Source organism: Dermacentor albipictus, chromosome 6 (genome assembly GCF_038994185.2).
Source record: "Dermacentor albipictus isolate Rhodes 1998 colony chromosome 6, USDA_Dalb.pri_finalv2, whole genome shotgun sequence".
Classification (NCBI taxonomy): domain Eukaryota; kingdom Metazoa; phylum Arthropoda; class Arachnida; order Ixodida; family Ixodidae; genus Dermacentor; species Dermacentor albipictus.
In genome coordinates, this window is record NC_091826.1 from 23900262 (window position 1) to 23922768 (window position 22507).

At 42.5% G+C, this 22507-nt stretch overlaps 2 protein-coding genes across 4 annotated transcripts in view; one reads left to right on the plus strand and one right to left on the minus strand.

The window, feature by feature from the left end:
• The window catches only part of LOC139060893 (monoglyceride lipase-like), a 105828-nt gene that overhangs the window by 63545 nt on the left and 19776 nt on the right, over positions 1–22507 (minus strand). The gene's annotated exons all lie outside the window — the stretch shown is intronic.
• LOC135896499 (uncharacterized) lies at positions 1080–20675 on the plus strand. Its single transcript, XM_070520720.1, has 10 exons — positions 1080–1596; positions 2782–2898; positions 8248–8315; positions 11513–11656; positions 11752–11839; positions 13748–13918; positions 14037–14246; positions 18836–19007; positions 19718–19800; positions 20373–20675. The coding sequence occupies exons 1-10, from the start codon at positions 1441–1443 to the stop codon at positions 20661–20663; spliced, it is 1500 nt and encodes a 499-aa protein (XP_070376821.1). The 5' UTR covers positions 1080–1440; the 3' UTR covers positions 20664–20675.

Here is a 22507-nt window from a genome sequence, read left to right on the forward strand (position 1 = left end):
TTCAGTTCTCGCAAACGAGTAATTAAAACGTTATACAATTTCTTGAATTTTCTAGCCTGGTACTGAGTAGCCTATGTCTTATAGTTAATTATTCTTTACGAAGTATGTCTGCCTGAGAGCTCTGAATTAGCCAGATTTTGGAACGAGGCGTACAGCGCAGCACTCCTACCGCCTCTATGACGTTGCCAAGGGCAATATGGCTTCAAATGTCTGTCCTCCACCCTATTTTTCTTCCTTTTCTTTCTTTTTTTTGTAGCAGCGTTTGTTTGCGCAATCAGCACGCCATTACACAAATTCCAAATTCTGTTTTGGTGCTTTGCTCCTTCGGTCGATACCGAAAAAGTACATGCGGCAGAAGAGACTAAGCTTTTGAGATTAATTTAGGTTAGTGAAAGTGAACTTCCGTTTCTGTGACTGCAAGCGACGATCTCGAAGGCCATGCAAAACCCTCTTACTCGCAATGAGTGGGGTCCAAAATATGACGACTATATATAGTCCACTAAAGCGTGCCTTCAAAGTTTGTTTCTGTTCTTTCAAGGAAGCTGACGCTGTGCGCAGAATATGAATACCTAATTTTTTAAAACAATGTGTTTATTTCGTGTTTCAGGCTCGCAAAATGGTTTTCGCCTATGCAGTAAGCTTAAGCATTGCTCAATGCAACGCAAGGACAGGACTTAAGCAATAAAAGCAACGCAGGACACCTTGCCCGCTTAAGTCCTGTCCCTTCGTCGCTTTGCGCAACAACGTTAATTATGTCGAACCAACTGGCTCATTGGGCAATCTTCCTCTATTGTAAGCATTGCCTTCGAGATCTGGCTTTGTTATCCAGAAAGCGCCGTCACATGGGGCATGGATTTGCACACCGCTTCAATCGAGCAGCTGAATGCTTGTTTAGTTCTTCGTGATTTGGGAGAGGGAAAGTACGCCTAATTCTGCAGCCCATGTGGGAGCACGGCGCAGCGTATTAGGGATGGGGGCGGGGGATGAAAGATGAGGGAATAGAGGGGGAAAGGGAGAGTAGGTTTCAGGCAGCATACGTCAGCTTCATCCAAGGAGGGGGGGGGGGGGGGGTTGCTATCGGTGTAGCGCCTACTTGAACGGCCTGCTTTCCCTTTTTTATTCTTTTGTGTGTCGGCCTTTTTTGTATCTGTGCGTGTGCGCGCGAGTGTGAGTGTGTTGGGCAGGCCTCGTTCCCCTCGCTCCCTGCGTTCGCATGCTCGGTCCAAAGAAGGCAGTCCAATCAGCACCAACATCCACTTTTCAAGATGGCCGGCATGGCGGTGAGGATGGTTTATAAGACCCAGTCGTGCGGTTCGTCATTTCAAAGCGTTGTAGTGGCTGTTTCGCGACGATCTGCATCACTTCAACGTCTCACTGCCCCTGCGTCGTCTGTACCGCCAGTCCGCTTTTGCAAAGCTCGATTGCGTTCATCGAGGTGACATGACTGCTGTCACATGCCTAGTCACTGTGGGCGCCAATGGGCCTCGGAGGAAGATGCGGCTTACAGAGGAGCCCAATTTGCGTGCTCTCAGGGCATCTGCCAGTGTTTGCAGTCTTCTGGCTGCAGAGATCAACTTTGATACCGACAGATTTCAGGTAAGCTTCACGAATTTTAACCGTTTTAAGCGTAGGTCGGCTGAATAAGCCGATTTTCTCCTACTTGTTCACCGATATTTAAGCAGGCCATGTATACTCACACCCATGTGCACTTACGTTACCACTCCCAGCCACTCATACTCACCAACACTCACTCGTGTTCTTAGTCACGTCACACCTGCAGCCCCCGTTCACGCTCATACTCGGTCTACTCCCCCCTCACTGGCACTTGCTCACACATGCATCTACTCGCACACGCCAACACTCGCTCAATTTCACACTGAAGTAACTGTCACCGACACTCGTTCGTATTCCCATTAAGTCTCGTGTACGGATCAGTTCACACTCACCGGCACTCATTAACGCTGTATCTCAATCCCGTGAAGTCGGCGATGAGCGTAGTGTTGAGTCACTAGGCCGACCTATGGTTAGAACGTTCTGAACAACTGAAACTTTAAAACAGTATTGAACTTCGTATATTAATTTTTTTTTTAGTTCTAAACAAATTGAAAGGGAATGTGTGTAGTTCTCAGTTCATAAAAAAATGAGGCTTCATTATTCTTTTATATTCATGTAATACAATTCACAGTCCGGTCAACAGAGAAGCTTGCGAATGAGAAATTACTGTTTTGGATTCTCTGGTGCATTGTGACAATTTTAGTATACTGTTTGTGGAAAGACAGAAATGTGGTACTTTACAGCACCTTGCAATGCTCAGGGGTTCAAACATGATAATGAGCCCGCATGGCGGCCGATGCTTTTAGCCCCAGCGCTGGGAGCTGGGGACACCGAACTTGTGCGTTGTAGTGTTCGATGAAGGTAAGGGTATTTGTCATGACTCATTGCGACGCATTTGGCTTCCCAACGATCACTCTGATCCCATCTATGGCGCAAAAAGCATCGGCTACCTTGCGGGCGAATTATTATGTTTGAATCGCTGAGCACTGAGAGTGTTTTAAAGGGATGCAAGTGCGATAAGGTAGTTGATAGAGCAAATTTTATAAATTATAGCACTGTGCATTGTTGAAGGGATGTAAATATTGTACAACTAGCTAAATATCTAAAGGAGCCGGTATGACATGATAGCAGCTCTTGAGTCTTCTGGGATCATAACGCAGGTCAAAATTGAATATTGTGGTTCGTGTCGTATTGTTTTTCTGATGCAGAATATTATATTTTCTACAGATTTTTGACAAAGACTTCAATGATTTTGTGGATTTGTTGGAAGAGGATCCTATCCCTGATATGGCTGTTGTGCGAGTTGTCAAGCCAGTACATGAGGCAGAAGTATGCGTTGAAGAGGTGAGTGCTGCACATTGAAACAATTATGGTGCCTTCATTCTTGTGTTGTTGGCATTTGTGTCAAACTGGGCACGCCAGGGCTAACAGCTGCCATGTGCAGGAAGCAGCGGCCTAATGAAAGGTATCTAATGATAATATGTAATGCGACACCCAATCTGGACAAGTGCAAGCCAAACCTTGGCATTATGAAAGCTCTTGGAAAGAGCAGAGATAAAAAGCACGCAAACTGCTTGAGGCATGTCAAAATAAAGGGTCCCTCACCAGGCCCTATAGGAAATTTTCGTTATGCACTGGAAGTTACTTGTCCTCTAGGGAGCGTTCTGCCGCAAAAATTTTTCAAGTCGCCTCATTAATAGCAGAGATAGAAATATTTCAGTACCGCGAACCCATGATATTGGAGTCACTCCGCGTTAGCCCCTTCCTGCAGGGCTAACTGAATCGCCCGTACAGATCTTTCGTGACAAGCCGCTGTGCCGGTCACTGCTCTTGCACATATACCGCAAGCAGCTCTTCTATTTCGGCGAAGCGGCCCTCCTTCGGTCCACTGATACCCTTCCTTGTTGCTTTGCTGGCGAAAATATTCTTCAGTTTGCGCCAGTCCCGCACGCAAGTTTCGGGAACTCCAAACGCTCGTGATGTGGCCCGATTTCTGTCCGTCTCCGCGCACATAACTTTCCTTAAATGCGGCGTCATGATGACTCGGCGTGTCTTCGCAGTTGGCGCTTCCATGCTGATTGAATAAACGCAGAAAACGGGAAGACAGGTGGCAGACTAGGTTACACCAGCGCCTGGTTACACGTACAACATGGAAGTCTGCACATGAAGGAAGCTACGGCAGCTAGGCTAGAAGCGCGTAGGAAGAGGCAATTTTTCGATTGCCAATGGCGATATGGTAACGTGGATTTAGGGTCGTACTCGATTCTAACGCGCGTGCAATTTTTGGGCCCGTTTTATCGGAAAAAAAGGTGTGCATTAAATTCGAGTAAATACGGTAGTTTTCAAAGGAAAAATAAAGTATATAATTGTGTAAAGGTGGTTGGAGAGGGTTTTATATTGCAGGTTGCAATTTTCAACAATGCTGGCCATAATAATACTAGTGCATTGTTTTATACATTATGTTGGATTATCTTGTATTTTGCAATGTAGTATTGCACAGTGAATGTACAGTTGATCTCCTAATGAAAAGTATGTGCTGATTGCTTGTGACACTGGCCACATTTGTTACTGTAGGCACTGCAGTATCTGCCCATAGCTTTTACATTTGTGGTGAAGCTAATGGTGAATGTCAGCAGCTGATTCCTATGAATAGTATGATTTCCCTTGCAGCACCCTTTAACTATTGTTTCTGCATATTTTGTTAAATTTTTGTTTTATGTGTGTAGATGGGCTGCTTGATCTGTTCAATTTAATTGTGAAAAATGCAATGCAGATTTATGCACCTGGGCACCCTGATAGCCAAGTTCACATTAAGGAATACTACTTTAGATTATTATAAAAATCGCGGTATTTCACCTGCATGCCAAGAGATCCTTTTCTGAAAAAAAAATGATGCCGTGAGGGCACTCAGAACTTTGCACACGCAAGTGGAAGTATGCTATGCAGAATATTTTACAAGATTATTGTTCATACCTAATACTGCAATATAAAGGCACCAATCTTTCATTACTATTGTAAATAATTTACTGGCAATTTTCTTATTCCAAGGCACAGATAAAAATTACCAACAGATGCATTGCGATTTTTATTGCACCATACATTACTACACATTTCAGCAGTCGAAATAAAAATATAGTATGTAGAGCATTTTGATCAGAATGAAATTATGTGGGTTTAGGTGCGAAAACCTCAACCTGATTATGAGGTACGCCGTATAGTGGGGGACTCTGGAAACTTAGACCACCCGGGTTTCTTTAACGTGCACCTAAATCTAAGGATACAGGTTTTTTCACATTTCGTCCCCATTCAAATGCAGCCGCCGTGGTCGGGGTTCGATCCAGAGATATATGGACCATTTATAGCACGCTTTGATATATATGAGACAAAGTTTGTTGAACTGAACCTTTGCAGTGACGCACAAATATGCCACCTTTGCAGCAAAGCACATCGCTCAGAATGTTAGACTAGCTTGCCTTTCACATTTTTTTTTCATCTTTCGGGCTTGTGGGAAGCAAGCCCGTCTAACATGTTGACCGATTTGCGGTGCAGCAAAGGTGAAATAAGTGAATATTTGTGCAACTTTTCAGTTAAACAACATTTTTCTCGTTTATAACAAACCATGGTGCTGCAATGCCTAATCAATGCCGCAATACGTCAAAATGCATTTTTTCGAACAGCTATTATACATACCTAAGAAGCCCACAATTCTACACTACTTCTTATAGCACAATTAGTTTTTCTTTCGTGAAATTTATCATTGCCTGCATTCTGTTCCTTTCTCCTGGCTGAACACGATGTATATAGCTATAAAACAATTATAACCGTCATGAAAGATTGCCGATACCCGCCGTGTCGCTTAATGGCTATGGTGTTGCGATGCTAAGCACGAGGTCAATCGACCAAATCCCTGCTATGGTGGCTGCATTTCGATACGGTCGAAATGCAAAAATGCCTGTTTACTTAGATTTAGGTCCATTTTAAAGAACCCCAGGTGGTCAAAATTATTTCAGAGGCCCACACTACCGCATGTCTGATAATCCAAATCCTCACATTTAATTTAGGGCTGCCGCTCCAACGTATTTGAGAATCAGTTCCGCAGGTAAGTTCGTTAAAAACAAGCGAACTGGTACACTTGCGATACATTGACCCAACTGGTAGCCTGTAACAAACTTTGTGTGCACACGATTCCAATTGCGTGTAAAAACAAACAGGAGTCAGGAGTGCTCCATTCAAGTTAACGCCTGTATTTACGCATTGAACTATAAAACAGGTAGGGCTACGATTTAGAAAGTGATCCAGGACTTGAGAGGAGTAGCTCACGCATTTGCATCTTTCTGCTTACTGGTAGTTGTGAGAATGCCAGGTTTGCGACGTTTTGGCTCCATTTCCCAGCTCATCTTGTTTATGGCACAGCTTTTAATCAAATAAAACTTTCCTTTAAAATTATCAACATTCAGGTGTCCCAGTCCTAAGAGGTAGTTTTACTTTTCAGAAGTCATTGTCAAATAAACAAATCAGTTCATGCTGTCAATACAGAGGCAGCAGTTTAAATGTGTTCTAGTATCTGCACTAGCTGTGCAAATTCATCTTTTTAAAAGGCAGAGTGCTCCAGGTGGACCACTGAGTGTGCCCCCCTATGCCTGAAGTTGGGAAAAGGCCTTGTCTTGTGCGTCATGCATGCATCTTGCTGTTAAGCTGCTCGAGCATCCTTCAGTGATCCTTGGGACACTAGTACAGAATGACAATATTTGCACTGATGGATTGGCATAGGATAAACCAAGATGTATGCACAGAAATATAAACAGGGTCGTTTTATCAGCAATCTCGACGGTATGGTAACAGCAGTGGAAGAATTCTATACATCCCTGTACAGTACCCAGAGGAGTCGGAACGCCTTCATTTGAGGCAGTAATGAGCAGGGTACAGAAACTCCTATAACTAGCGATGAGGTCAGAAGGGCCTTGCTAGACATGAAACGGGGTAGAGCGACAGGAGAAGATGGAATACCAGTCGATTTTTTCAAAAATGGAGTAGAAATAATGCATGGAAAACTGGCGTCTCTCTACACGAAGTGTCTATTGACTGCAAGGGTACCAGAAAACTGGAAGAATGCAAACATTAGACTAATCCACAAGAAGGGAGACTTAAAGAATTGAAAAATTACAGGTCCATTAGCTTACTCCCAGTGTTATGAAGAAATTGCGGTCACTGACGAAGTCAAGGTGAAAATAACACAGAAACGTCTCGGGGCCCGTACGACAAGACGAACTTTCGTCGAACTCTTGACTACATTCCCAGTGTTATATAAAAAATTCACCAAGATAATCTGCAATAGAATAAGGGCAACACTGGACTTTAGTCAACCAAGGGAACAGACTGGCTTCAGGAAGGCATACTCTACAATGGATCACATCCATGTCATCAAGCAGGTTATTTAGAAATCCGCAGAGCACAATCAGCCTCTCTCTATGGCTTTCATAGATTACGAAAAAGGCCTTTGATTCAGTAGAGATACCAACAGTCATTACATAATCAAGGAGTACTGACCGCTTATGCCAATATGTTGGGAAATATCTACAAAGTTTCCACAGCTACCTTAATTATGCACAAGAAAAGTAGGAAGATACCTTTAAAGAAAGTGGTCGGACAAGGAGACACAATCTCTCCGAGGCTGTTCACTGCGTGCTTGGAAGAAGTATTCAGGCTAATAAACTCGGAAGGCTTAGGAGTATGGATCAACGGCGAATATCTTGGCAACCCTCGGTTTTCCGATGACATTGTTTGGTTCAGCAATATTGCAGACGAGTTACAACAAATGGTTCAGGACCTTAACAGAGAGAGCGGAAGAGTGGGGTTGAAGATTAATATGCAGAAGACATAGATAATGATGAATAGATTGGCAAGGGAACAAGAGTTCACGATCACCAGTCAGCCTTTAGAGTCTATGAAGGAGTACGTTTACCTAGGTCAACTAATCGCAGGGAACCTTGATCATGAGAAGGAAATTCATAGAAGAATAAAAATGTGTTGTTGTATCGCACATGGCAGACATTGTCAGCTCCTGACTGGAAGCTTACCATTATGATTGAAAATGAAGGTTTACAATCAGTGCAGTTTACCGGTGCGGACATATGATACAGAGGCTTGGAGACTGACAAATAAGCTTGAGGACTGGTTAAGCAACGCGCAAAGAGCGATGGAACGAAGAATGCTAGGCATAATGTTATGAGACAGGAAGAGAGCGGTTTGGATCACCGAGTGAACGTGTATAGCCGATATTCTAATTGACATTAAGAGAAACAAATGGAGCTGGGCAGGTCATGTAATTCGCAGGCTAGATAACCGTTCGACTATTAGGTTTACAGAATGGGTACCAAGAGAAGAAAAGCACAGTCGAGGACGGCAGAAGACTATGTGGGGCGATGAAATTGGGTAATCTGCGGGCGCTAGTTGGAATCGGTTGGCGCAGGACAGCGGTAATTGGAGATCGTAGGGAGAGGCTTTCGTCCTGCAGGGGACGTAAAATGGGCTGATGACTATGATCGTTCAAATCATGGACTGCATCAGTGACAGTCTAGTCGGTGAGATGTCATGGTGGCACAAGTTTAGGTTTAAGTAAAAGTTTGTTTGAATTCCATTTTGTGTGTCATAGCATTGTGTATCAGACCAACGACACTAATTTGCTCTTTGCAGGAGCCGAGTTTATATGGTCCAGAGAATTCAGCAAGCAGCCTTGATAGAAGTTTCAACATCGCTTCAAGGTACAGAGTGCTGAGCATGGCTCCCATGCCTAACCTTATTAAAGTATAACCAGTCCTTGCTTTGCTTGTGTATCTGCAATAATTGTTGCGCTATTGCGAAATCACAATTAGCTTACATAATTTCCACAATGGGCGGGTCTGGAAGATTGGATTCTGATTTCTACTGTGCTATATAGATGAATTTGCAATATGTATTTGGTATAATGCAGCAGCAGCAAACCGAGACAGGATTTAGTCAACATGAAGAGTGCTCCGCTGTGATGGAAGTTTTGTGGTATTGTCGACAATATGCTACATGCGTGTTATATTGCAGACAACACTGGGAAACTTGCTTTGGTCTATAGGACATCGAGTATATTAAATTCAGAGCAGTAAAACGCAGCTGTCAATATCAGTTCTGGTTGCTTGAAATTATGCTTGTTTGCAACATTTCAACCTAACCACTTTTCTGCTAACAGGCTTTGTGCAGCACACAAAGGTGTGCTGCACACTTTCGTTTACACAATAAACGTTTTTAAGAGCAAGTTAAAGGGACCGACAACCGCGCATAACATGTCACGAAATGTGGATGGAATTGAAACGGTGATAATTCATAGATCTTGAATTGAGCATGCCGTTCATGGTTTATGTAGGAAATATAAAGGGGCCCAGAATGTCTAGAAAAACGGCATACAGTGCCACCTTGGAGTGGAACCTTTATACTAAAGTAGACAGCTGACTACGTAAACATGATTTCTGTACATAGGGCAAATATTAGGTGCACCATGCATGTGTATTGCTTAAGTAGGAGAATCGACTTTTGGGCGAGTTGCTACTGGTTGAACATTTTCAAGGGGCAGCGCAAGACGATGAAGACAAAAGGCAGGAAACGCACAGGACAGCGCTGAAATGAGAAGGCATACATAAACTTATGTACCACAACCCAAACCCACATGCTCTCCTATCAAAGGTATAAATATCAACGTGCAGGCATAAATGCAATATCCTGTAATCTATTCTTGCACTATGAGGCAGTTTAAAAATTCAAGTTCACTGTCACGCAAATTTAATGACGGCATGCTTACACAATGCGATAGTAGGCCTGATATAGTAGGCCTCCTGATATATTAGGCCTCAACAATCTCCCTTGTAGTCCGATTGCTATGCGCGGAATGTATTGTGGTGTCTTCATAGATTGCAGTGCACCCATGCTCAGAGCAGTGCTACGCGACATGTGGGTAGGCATTGCCCATTAGCGAGCACCTATGCTAGATAGTACCCTAGATGACCAAACAATCAATGTGCTAAGATATGTTGATGGTTTTCTGGCCTTTGTGAATAATTCTCATTTCCAACAAATGGTTCATGATGTACTTCAAGTATTCATGAAATGTGACCCAGGGTTAGATTTTAAGTGCATGCCAGATAAGAACGAGCTACAATTTTTAGATACAAGGCTTAACCGAACTGATAAGCAAGTGTGCGGGATGTTTTGTCCAAAGTAAGAAAAAAACAATTTTAAGTTTTAACTCTGCACATTGGAAGTTGGTAAAAAAGGGCATTGCTTTTTCGGTTATATTTCCCGCAATTTCGAAATTCTGTTTTCACCAGACTTCCGAGAGTTTTTTTTTAAACTGGAGGTGTTTTAGAACGGCACGTTTTCGGGAGGATGCCATCCGCATGACTGTACAGAAGCTTGCTAAGCGTGTAAAATTAGGAGCGCCCACAAGAATGAATAATCCAGAGCTTGCTGACAAGAAAAGTAAAGTAGATATAAGTCCATATGTAAATTATCGCACAGCCTCAGGAATGTAGCAGGCAGGTTTGATGTAAAGGTTCTTTTTGCTGCCCCTAACAAGATGATTAAAATTTGCAGTAAGATTGATAGGAAGTTGTACCAGGTTGTCGCCATTCATGCTGGGAAAGGCTACACTGTTAAGCACACCTCCCCACCTGTACACTGTAGAATGGCAGTTGTTTATGAGCTTCCTTTTTCCTGCAGTCCCGTCTATATCGGCGGAACAGGCCGATGCCTAAACATTAGATTGTCAGAGCATAGGCGCTCGCTAAAGGGTAATGCCTACCCGCATGTCGCGCGGCACTGCTCTGAGCATGGGTGCACTCCAATCTATGAAGACACCACAATACGTTCCGCGCATAGCAATCAGTCTACGAGGGAGATTATTGAAGCCTACTATATTGGGGAAAAAAGATTGCGTTGTGTAAGCATGCGATCAATAAATTTGTATGACAGTTAATTGGAATTTTAAACTGCCTCATATTGTAGCATTAGATTACAGGATTTTGTGTTTATGCCTGTGCCCTGACATTTATGCCATGATGGGAGAACACGTGGGTGTGGGTGGTAGTACATAAGTTTGTGTATGCCTTCTAATAAAGTTAGTTGTGATTTCATAGTTACAAGTTCAGCGCTGTTCTGTGTTTTTCCTGCCTTTTGCCATCTTGCGCTGTCCCTTCATGATGTATGTCTTAACATCAGCATATTATTTAGGTGTTTACGCTTTTTCATGTGGAATTTACGATCTAAAATATGTAACACATAGATGGCGTTACTATCGTAGTAATGAGTGAAACCCCAACACCATGGTGAGCTGTGGCAACCCTCATTGTATGTCGGCGCACATGAGGGCTTTTGTACGCGTGCAAGTTTGCGAATAAGTACCCCAAGTTCTCTGGTCTCCTTGTGAGATGCAAAATGCGATCGGTTTATGCCATCAATGGGTGCCAGCTCGACATGACTAGCACTACCTGGAGATCCTGCCGGCTCTCAACAACGCCAGCGTAGAATAACTATTGCGCTTGCTTATCAATGTTTCCAGCATGTTTCCCCCATACAAATTCATAATACATTCGCGACTGCAGATCAATAAGTTTAGATGCGGAAAATGTGGAACATCTTGTGCTTTCACTGTGGCATTGGACATTCTGACCAGTAAGGTTTATATTGCGCTAAACATCTTTCAAAACTAGTACCGTAAAAAGTGGTTGTCGGTCTCTTTAAGGAGTGATAGTAAAACCTAATATCAGATTGTTGAGCAGATACCAATATATTACATAACGGTTGTATAATACCACTGGTGCGCTTAGTAGCTTGACCTTTGAAAGCATTGTTATTCGCCCTGATAACATGAGCACTATGAGCAGTTTTGTTGCTGTGTGGTAGCAGTAATTAATTCTGCGCCTTTGTTGCTGTTTAGCCAAGAGGACGATGATGGGATGGCTTTTGCTCTCCCAGACCTTCATTTCCTCAATGGTGTAGTGAAGGAGAACATACCACTAACATCATACATCACAACAAGGATTGTTGACTCCTTATTTCAAGAAATGATTGCACACACAATGTGAGTAAACTTGCAGGCAGAAATTTAAAAATCACTTGCAATATTTATTTGCTGTTAGAAAGATGTACTATTGCAGAAAGTTAAATATTTTGCAGGTATCCGTCTCACAAGTTTTACCAGGGCGCTGCATCCATGTTAGTGTGCCGCTACCCAGAGCTTGCTGACCCGTGTGGCAGTGGACATGTGAGTGGTATCGCAGAATACCTGTATATTTTTTCCTTTTGTTGTAGGGCTGGGATACCAATGCATGAGTTATGTTGTTTTCCTAATCTGCTCAGAGTAAGTGATCTCCTTTGTGATGAAGCTTTAAATATACATATATGTAATGAAATAGCCGTTAGTAATCAATGGCAAGTATAGGTTAAAAGGAAGTCACATAGGAAGACTGGCGAGTGCTTACCCAAACTATCGCAAGTAATTTACACTGCTGGAAGCTGCTGGACTCCTTAGCCAATGAGAAGGCTGAATGCCCCTCGAAATGTGTTCATCTGCGCCGCATCGTCTGCTGAGCGGCTGCTGAATTTTGCTGTACATGATGTGCATGCGCAAAGGTCCTAACACATCATCTATTCTTGTAACGTATCTTGTACCAAGCGATGACAACTCTCTAATTTTGCCATTAATTGAGTAGTAGCATGTGGAACTATTAGATACTGCGCAAGGATATTGCTTGTGTATGCCTCGTACCTTCGGTAGCTCTGAAAAGTACCTGTAAGGTGGAGGATATAGTAACTAGCGAGTGCTTATTTTAGCCAAGTTAGAATACATACAGAGCAAGAAGGCTGCACATTAGAAGCATTAAGTAGCCAGCTATTTTGAGACCTGGTACTTAATTGCTTAGTATTTTATATTAGATGGTATTTGTGCTTGCTCTTTTTTGTTATTTCCCTGGTCGTTCTGCGTTAATCCTGTATTTTAGTGCTTTTTCAACATATCAAAGGCGCTACTCTTTGGTGATCACTTTTGAAGATAGATTCACTTTCGCGATATACGGCACTGGATGCGTCGTACGGCAGACAGCGCTCTTGGCACAGTACCACAAACTCTGCCGGTCATATATGTGAAGACAATGAACTGTTGCGACTGAATCCGTTAAAGTCATTTTCATAGGTGTGAGGAAAAAACACAAGTTAGTATTTATGTGCTGTGCGAGCATAGAGCTTATGTTAGCTGGCCAAACATGTGACTCAGAAGCTTAATCTTTCTTTGCTGCTATATGAGAATAACTGAAATATTGAACACAAACCGTGATGCATCATATTAAGTTTACAAAAAGTACACCAGCTGTGTTCTGTAAACTATACAGAATTTGCCAATATCTCTTGTGATGTACAGCAGTGAAAGAAAATTTACTAATTGGCTTTGCACTCATTTTGGGGCACATTGCAACTTATAATTTGTAGCCAATGAGTTCACAAGGCATATTCACCTGAAGTGATTTCTCGGATTACACCAGTTTCAGGATATTCATTTCAAAAGTGGGCAAAGAAGTACATCGGCGTTTTGTTTATTTTTTGTGCTCTATATAGTGCATAAAATGGTGTTTTCTTTAAAAAGTGAAACGTTACATGTTTTACATCAAACCCGCCTCATAATTTGTTGCAAGTAGATATGCCTTGCAATTGCACTGACTACAAGCCATAAGGTTCAATATTGGTTGGAAAGTAATTTCTTAAACAGTGAACTAGAATTATTCAATTATGTATTTTGATGTAACGTGTAGCTTATGTCCACCTCATTGAGCAATCAAGTTAAAATATTACGAATGTGCTGTCACAATTGTTAAAAATTTTGTATATGCAAAAAGAACAAACTTCATTATAGGAGCTGCTGGCACGCTGTATCCTCACAATAATTTGATGTCTTCTGTTGGTCATTTATTGCAGAGCATTGAGTGCTATACGGCAGTCATTGGACTAGGATGGGATACGTTTTGTGTAGTGACTGTATATATATATATATATATATATATATTTCTTTTTTAGGTAATGTGCTAAGGTGTTTTGAACCAAAAGGGGCTTTTTTGCTTCACTTCAGTCATGAAAGGGAAAGAAGGAATGCTGGTTTCTTAAAGATTATTTGAAATTGCAGGCTTCTTGGGTTGTGATGCTGCGGCAAAAGTTCAAAAATGAACGACGGAAGCTGGCCACGGATAGAGTGGTAATTAACCGTCAGAAATATGGCACTGCAGCAAAGCGGCCAAGAACATCCAATGGTGCTGCTCCCGAAGTATTGCAGCGTGGAAAAGTGGGACCCGTTTTGGTAAGGGCATCATACTGCACGTTCTACCTAAATACTCGTTAAAGGATTGCTATTCCATTAATTACATCTATCATTCCATTCCATCTTGAGAAGATGCATTTCATGTTTCGATGTGCAGTCACAACGTTTGGTGCCCAGTGGAGAAGACAGCTGCAGTCTTGCACACCATGAAGCCTGGCTGGTTGCCGAATGTAAAAAGGCAAACCCTGACAGGCCGCAAATTCTCTCCAGGCTGCAACTGACACACTCTGCGAGGGTAAAGGAACTGTGCCGGATGTCACCTGTGGTAGCCATGGAGAAGTATCCGTACCTGGCGGACATAGAATGGGTGCGTGCTTTCATTACATATCTCATGTGTCATGAACTATCAGTGAAAAGCTTTTGGAGGTTTCGGCAAGTAACGTGGCAGCTTAGCTGTACTTCTAAATAAATATTAATCTCAGGCGCAAGAAAGTACCTCTGATCTTGCTATTTGCATGCATAAAGTGCAGTCGGGTATGTGTGCTTCTCCTAGAGCACAAGCACATCAGCCGCTACACCGCAAAAAATAAATGCATATAAATGAGACACTTGAGGACCATGCTATTGCCATACACACATTGTTCTGCTTGCCAAATGTTGCGTTATTGTGATGATGAAGCAGAGAGTACCAAACTCGCGAATTTTAATGGGCAGACGCAGAAAAAACAATGCATGCAGAATACTGTTAGCGATACAATAAGACTGAAAGGTGGGCTAGTTGGTTTGACTTCATTGTGGAAAGTTTTGTGCACACTGAACGAAGTCGACAAGAAAAGGACCCAGACCAGCGCAGACTGACAACTGAAGTTTTATTCCTAAAAACAGCCCGTATATACCCGCGGGACTAGTCACAATGCTCAGCACGCATGGGTAACAGAGCATCCGTTCCACATAATAACAACACTCATAACATCATAATAGAACACTATCGCCTAATATTGAGCACGTTGATTTCACTATCGTACAAAGCGACAGATGGCTGGCTAACACATGCTGCCTGTATTCTAGATATGGGCCAAAATTTTACAATTTCTCTTGTCTGGTAAGGACAAACGTACAAAATAGCAGTTTTGTCAAGCAGTGGTTTACACTGCTCAATGAACATTGTGCGCAGCGCATTGCCAAATGCATATAGGGCCTTCCCTTCAAGCTGGCCAACTACTCTAACCTTTCGTGTATGCCTTGGCCAGTATGACCGAGGTAGTGCTGCCTACACGTGAAAGAAATTTTCTATACCACATTTTGTTTACATTTTCAAAACTGGTGCACAGGATGCACCTGGCACTTATTAGTAAGACTGTTAACCTTGTTATCATACGCACTATCGGTCACAGGGCAAACACTCTCCACTTTGTCTCTTGCCAAAAAAACTATTCACGTCACATTTGCCAGCAACCTTCTTGAGTCTATGGGATAAGCCATGCACATAGGCGTAACAGAATTTTTTTATGATCTCGGCTTCTTTCCAAACCCTTGTCCTCTTATTTTATTTTCCTCACTAGCCTTTCGCTTACAGTTAGCAGCGTTGAAGTAGGTAATCGTTCCCATATCTGAATATTTTTAGCACTTTGCTATCCAATTTCGAATTCGAAAGTCTGTCAACACCACTCAAAAAAGTGGTGCTCAGCACTGGGGCTACATTCGACTCCATACATACCCCATTTCTCTGAAGGAGCACTTTGTCACTAAACTGGACATACGTGTTTTCCAGGTACGTGACAAGTACTTCTAGAAAAGCTTCTAGGGACATTCCAATCTTATTACGTAAAGCAAGTTCATTATATTCTTGTTCAATGCATTCCTTTACACACATTCGTAGAACAACCTGCGGCAGAGAATAATACAGGTCTTGCATGTCAACGCTAAAGCCTTTGTAACCCCCTTTAAGACTCTAAATATGATGCACCACCTCCTTAGAATTTTTCACGCACATGAACAAAGCTTTAGACGTGTTCACATCACGAGTGTTAGACGCGTTCAGGATAAGAGGCAAAGAGCTAGTTTTTACAAATTAAGTGCCAACAGATGGCTCTTTGTTACAGTTCCTGTGTGTGATGCTCAGTTTCAAAGATGACCAGTTGTGCTGAAAGTAGTCCTAGAGAATGAGAAACCTCTTCCACAATACAATTCAGCCCATTCCAGGATAGTAGGAAACGGAATTGCCATGGGCAACTTTTAATCGGATTTGACATACACTTTCAAGCACAAGTTGAGAGAAGCGTTCCTTGAGCAGGTGCTTCGCCTCGAAAATGCAGGGTACCCTACTTCAATGCTGCTAACTGTAAACGAAAGGCAAGTGAGGTAAATAAAATCGGAGGACAAGGGTTTAGAAAGAAGCCGAGATAATAAAAAAAATCCAGTAATACCGTGTGTGCATGGCTTATCGCATAAACTCAAGAAGCTAGCTGACAAATATGACGTGATTGTAGCTTTTTTGGCAAGAGACAAAGTGGGGTGTGCTTGTCCTGCGACAAGTGGATTGTATGATAACATGTTCAGCAGTCTTACTAAGTGCCAGGTGCATCATGTGCACCAGCTTTTCGAATGTAAAAGAAATGTGGTATATAAACTTCCTTTCAAGTGTGGCCATCACTATGTCGGTCAGGCTAGCCGATGCATAAATGTAAAGTTAAGAGAAGAGAACACTTGGCCAGCTTGAAGGGAAGGCCCTGTAAGCATTTGGCCATGCACTGTGCACAACGTTCATTGAGCATGTGTAAACTACTGTTTAAAAAAAAACACTATTTTGTATGTTAGTCCTAATTAGACAAGAGAAACTGCACAAGCTTGGCACATATCTAGAATACAGGGAGACTGTTAGCCAGCCGTCTGTCGCTTTGTATGAAAGTGAAATCGACTTTCTCAATATTAGACGATAATGTTCTACTATGATGTTATGTGTGTTATCATGTGGAACGGATTTTCTGTTGTCCATGCGTGCTGATCATGTGACGAGTCTCGTGGGTATATATGGGCTGTTTTTATGAATAAAACTTCAGTTGTCAGTCTGCACTGGTCTTTGTGTCCTTTTCTTGTTGACTTCATTCAGTGTGCACAAAATCTTCCACTAATGGCGATGTCATAAGCATATCGGTCCTAGTGAAAGAAACATCAAATATCTAAACTATGTCATTGAAGGACATTTTATCATTTTCTGTTTGGGCATGTTATCATTTTACCTAATGAGCACCAAAGAGCACTCAGTGCTCTTGGTATGCCCTTGTTACAGCTGTGCATCTTCTATGCCACTGATTCTCCTCTTAAGCAGTGAGAGCAACAAAAATTTGACAGTATGTGCGTTATCAGCTCGCATGCAAGGTTCTGACAGGGGGAACGGTGGTTAGCTCTAAGCTCTGGCTTTCCTTGTTTCCGACAGTTGCAGAATGCTTTTGCAATATGAAAGGGTTCTGAACACATTGCGCATGGGAGCCTAGCACCATGCAAATCTTTTTCATGCTGGCAATTCTTCTTCGTTGACCTTATAAATCTCCTCGCTCACCTTGCATCAGTTGTCTTGCATTAGTCAATGCTTCTTTACTTAAACACCTCCTTGTGATCTATAGGGAGCTGTGTCCTGTGTAAATTTCGAGTTGGTACCTGACTGGTTTGATGGCTCTGTATACACAATAGGGCCACTTCAATGCAAAGTCGTTAAAACTTGTGCCACTAAGGCAATGTTTCATAACTGCATGTGCTATGGTTAAATGTATTGCAGTAACCTTGTGCAATGTCGTATTTTTTTATTCATGCAAATTAACGAAACTAGATCACCTGCCTAAAAAAATCACGGATGCTTCACGGATGCTTCGAGTTTTCACAGAGCCCCACGTTTGTCCAGTCCTCCCTATTTTACGTGCTTTAAATGCATGTCGGAGAAATATCTCACACTGGTTTGTGTGATGCCACTGCTACTGCTGGAGGAAGGCTTCTGGGAAGCGTAACTGAAATGCGAATGTAATTTGTAGCACTATTTAAGGATTGACATTTTGAAAGTAGTGTTTGTGTTTAGGTTTCTACGCAGCAGACATGACCGTGTTACTGCTCGGTTTGTATTTTACAATTGAATATGTGCCCTGAAGTGAATAATTGATTTCTTTAGACTGCGATTTCTCGTGCAAGTGATGACCACCTCTTCAAATATTCCACATTACAATGCCGAATTGCAGAATATGCACCCCTTGAGATAAAAAAAAAAGGTTAGAAATGAACCGGAAAAAGCTATTGGGAAGCCCACTGCAAGAATACTGCAAGAAAACAAAGCCAATAAACAATAAATCAAGGAAAGAACAGGAGAAATAACCAACTGTAATAGTAATGACAAGTGAAATCAAGATGAGAAAAAAGACTCATAAAACCCAAAACTTTTGCATGACAATGATAGCAATGAAGTTGCGATGCTTGATACCTGTTTAGCTACGGTGGCAGCTCTCCTCTTGTTCACTTTCATGGACGTTTGTGTATCTGTAGTAAACTTAGCTGTCAGAGTGTCACCCAATAATCGTCACTCACGGTCATACATACAGGTGTGGAAAATACTGTCAACAGCAGGCATTGCACTGTATATGCAAACTCGTGAGCGAGAATCTGAGGAACTGAAGGGCTCGATATATTGCTAGCAGGAAGACGACTACTTGAATAAAACACTTCGACTGCTCTGTACTCATATGCATAAACGGTGCTGTCTAATTCGTTTTTGTTTGCTTCATCTTTCAGTGCAATCAGTCCATTCTTGCAATTCATCTCTACAGTTGCAATGTATTATGCACTGATGCAATCGGCCTGCAGTTGAAGTCCATTATACTCTTGCCTACTTTAGCGGTGGTTTCGATCTGTGACTTTTTGATTGTATGTGAGCTTAGAAAGTATAGTGCATGTTTTATTTCAACTATATTTCAGTTCCTTGAAGACTTCAACATCCTTATAAAGAAGGATGGCGCAAAAAGTGTTGAAAGCGGCTTCGAGAAGACGCAGTGCCTCGCTTTGAGAGGAGTATTGGGGGCCAAAAAGAAAGACATAACGCGTGTTATTGAGGCCCACACTTCAAGTGGTTCAGCAAGGCGCAGGAAGCGTAAGTGACAAGTGTGCACCAAAATCTTGATACGCTTTCCATTGGACTTTGCTTGCTAACCTATTTGCCTGCGATGTGCGGTTATTTAGGTTTGCACAGCTGTAATTCTGCTCTTCTATTTTAAGACCAATTCGAATCATGAGTGAACTTAAAGGAAGGGGTGGGGGGGATAAGACAATACTGGTCACTGATGTCCGACAAGCAGTAGCGCTGTTTGGCTATCTTTTTGCAAAATATGCTGAACAGTAACTATGGTTCGACGAACAGAACAAATTGAGCTGCCAGTTGATTGTTTGACAATTGCAGAAGCAGTAACACAAAAAGAAGGTCTTACAGTTCAAGCGCAGACTATCTCGTTGCTAAAAATCTGACCATTGTCACTAATTGAAACTAATCATTGTCACTAATCAGCTGTGCCATTTAATCGCACAGCTGGTAGAGCCTCCCTGTTCTTTTTCAGAGATTGTACTAGTACTATCAACTGGAAGTTGTTAAACTGGTGCATCAAATACATCATAGATACATACTATACTTAAAGCATTAAAAATTAATTCTTGTGTAATCTTGTAAAGTCGCTTTATTTACCATTACAAAGTGACATAATCCAAGTACCACGCATGCTGCCTCTGTCAGCTTGATACAAAGGCAGTAAAGAAAGGCGAAATTCATAAAGTGAAAAGGTCGTGACTTCATGTTTTTTTTTTCTTCAGATATACAGGCTGTGCGAATCCTGCAGCTCCTATCCAAAATTTTGAATGAGCCCAAGGCAGTCGACACAATGTTTGTGCATATGGTAAGTTTGCGAAAGTTCCACATAACGATGTAAGACTTGTCTTGCAATTTACATAATTTATAATACTATCGGTATAATTTCTCATAATTTTAGTGACCTATAATTCCAATTTATAGCAATCGTATCACATTTGTTCTACGGCATTTGACACATTCGTGTAAACACAAATGCGCTCATTGGAAGAGCTTCTCTGTTGCATAGAACTAGCATAATTCACTGAATTTTGATTCTCTGTGTACGTAACTTCTAAAAATAAATTTAATCGAAAATTGGCTACAGGTAAATTGCCGACAAAAAGGATTGAAGAAAACCTACAAGATATGATTTTGTATCTCTTTAAGTCATGTTGCCACTGTGTTGGTCTGCAGGCAAAGGAAAGACTACATTTCAGATTTCTTTCTTTTAATTTACGGATTGAAGTTAGCCTATTAAACGACACATGTGCACTGTTCATTTGAAATAATAACAATTCTGGAAGTCAACAGGGCATTGTGGTCTTGTCAGTAGAGTAAGCTTTTAGTAGTCCCGTATTAGTGGAGCAGAAGGATTAGTGTACTTTTGTCTTCCTACAGGATGAAGACAAGCCATGTACACCCTGCGTTGTGTACTGCGGCAATACCCTTGAAGCTGCTGATGAGCTCTTCTTGTTTGCCGAGAAGAGGCAGCTGGCTAGAGTCATCGATGCAGAGGAGGGCACCACTGCCATGATGGCTGCCTATTGGGCTTTTGACTTCAGTTACGCCAAGCAAGCATATAATATATCCTGTGTGTTAGAGCACCTCTTTCTAAATGTGAATGTATCACTCCCAAAATGTGTTGCAAGAAGGTTTATTTCCGCTCATAAAGCGGAATACGAGAAGTAAGGTACCAATAAATTAGCTGTTCGTACTCTGGTGTATTAAATCTTTTGTTTCTTGCCCCACAAGCAGGCTCGTCCACTAGAAACAATGCAGCATGCTTCTACCAAGCTTTTCAAAGCACCCTTACACCCTTATGACAAACTGCTCAAAACACCCTTGCACCCTTTCAACACTGCAATACACCCTTGCACCCTCACAGAAATCTCCTGAAAACACCCTTGCACCCATTACACGAAGGGTGTTATACTGCTCAAAGCACCTTCCAACTTAAGGGTGTTACTTCAATCAATAATACCCAGCATAAGGGTGTGATAGCTCATTAAAAAACCCTTTTAAAGGGGTGCTAGGGGGTTAGTTATAGACACTCAAAAAAACCCTTCGGGGTGTAAATTATTTTACAGTGAAGCGCGCCTACTGCCTACACACAAGGCTGTATTGCCTCCGAAACGGAGAGAACGGCGAGAGAAGGCAAAATCGGAAAATAATCTAACCGGCGCGGGGCCAGCCAGAAGGCAGCGGCGGCTGCCGCCTCTCCGTTCTACGTAACCTCCGAGAGCAAATCTTGTACAGCTGCTAATGTTGTGCGGAGATGGCACGGCAAGCGCCAAAACACAGCGAATCAAGTACGTCGATGCTGCGCTTGCAATCAAAAACCAACGAATCAGGGCCTTCGCCACCTTCACATGTTCAGCGTCTTTGTTTCGGCAGTCTTCATCGGTGGTGCACCTCTGTTTTCAGCTTAGGAGGTATCGGCCGTCGCGATTCATTGTGATAGTGTTAAGCCTCGGCTAACGTTCCTTTCGGTGGACATCGGTGGTGTGGCACAGTCGGACCCAGAGCTTCGACTTGAAGATGGCGTGTGCCCGCAGCACACGCCATCACTTTCTGACCCGCCAAATTTCTGACATGCCATACTGCTTCCGAATCGCAGTTTACTGTTGCTCTCCTTCACTTTCGTTAGTTCGAACTTTCGTTAATTCGAACTGAAGCGGCTTACCCTTGCGGTTCGAATTAACGAGCTTTTACTGTACTACTATAAATAATTAGTAGTGCTGTAACCAACTTATAACTCAAAGAACTGTTTTTTTTATTTGTTTTATTTTACGAGTGTACTACTCCTTGAGTACCAGAAATAAAGGTGGCCAAGTTGTTATAATTTTCCTCGATGTCAAAAGAGGTGTTCGGGCTTTTCTCGTTTAACCTGAACCACTTGGGGGTTCTTTGACGTGCTCCTAAATCTAAGTGTACTCGAGCGTTCTTGCTTTGCGCGCCCATCGAAATGCAGGCCACCGTGGCGGGACTCGAACGCTCGACCTCGCGCTCAGCAGCGTAACGTCACCGAGTAACCGCGGTGGGTCTACACACTCGTATCTCGGAGTACTGGGCTACTATTATACTATTACGCTCCTGTAGCGAACTGGTCGCACTTAAATGCGCAGGCTGCAATTGGAATGAAGCCGTGCGTAGGCAGCGACGGAGAGGTTGGTGTTTACAAAGAAAGGGCTCTGCAGCCGATGGAGAGTGTGGAGACAGAGGCTCCTCGGCTGATGCAGCGCGCGTGGAGGAGGAGGAGGAAAGAACTTTATTGTATGCCCTGCGAGTTGGTGGGGAGGGCCAAAGGCCCCGCCTAGGTGACGGCCAGGAGCGCGCGTGGAGAAAAAAAAATAAAAGCACGTGACCACTTTCAAAGAAGTCCTAACATCACCGAAGGGAGCGGCTTGAGATGTGAAGAGAGCCATTCTAGGAAGCTTCTTTTTCTTTTTTTTTCTTTTCTTTTTCGCTAGAGTGTTTCGAGATGGCAGTTAAATTGTTTCTCGAGGTACAGTGTTCGGCGATCCCAAACGCGA

Bases quoted from the DNA above. Each gene is read 5' to 3' on its own strand.
- LOC135896499 (XM_070520720.1), top strand. From the start codon at position 1,441: ATGACTGCTGTCACATGCCTAGTCACTGTGGGCGCCAATGGGCCTCGG. The intron at 1,597-2,781 runs GTAAGCTTCACG...TATTTTCTACAG, and splicing joins TTGATACCGACAGATTTCAG to ATTTTTGACAAAGACTTCAA. The intron at 14,247-18,835 runs GTGCGTGCTTTC...ACTATATTTCAG, and splicing joins ACCTGGCGGACATAGAATGG to TTCCTTGAAGACTTCAACAT.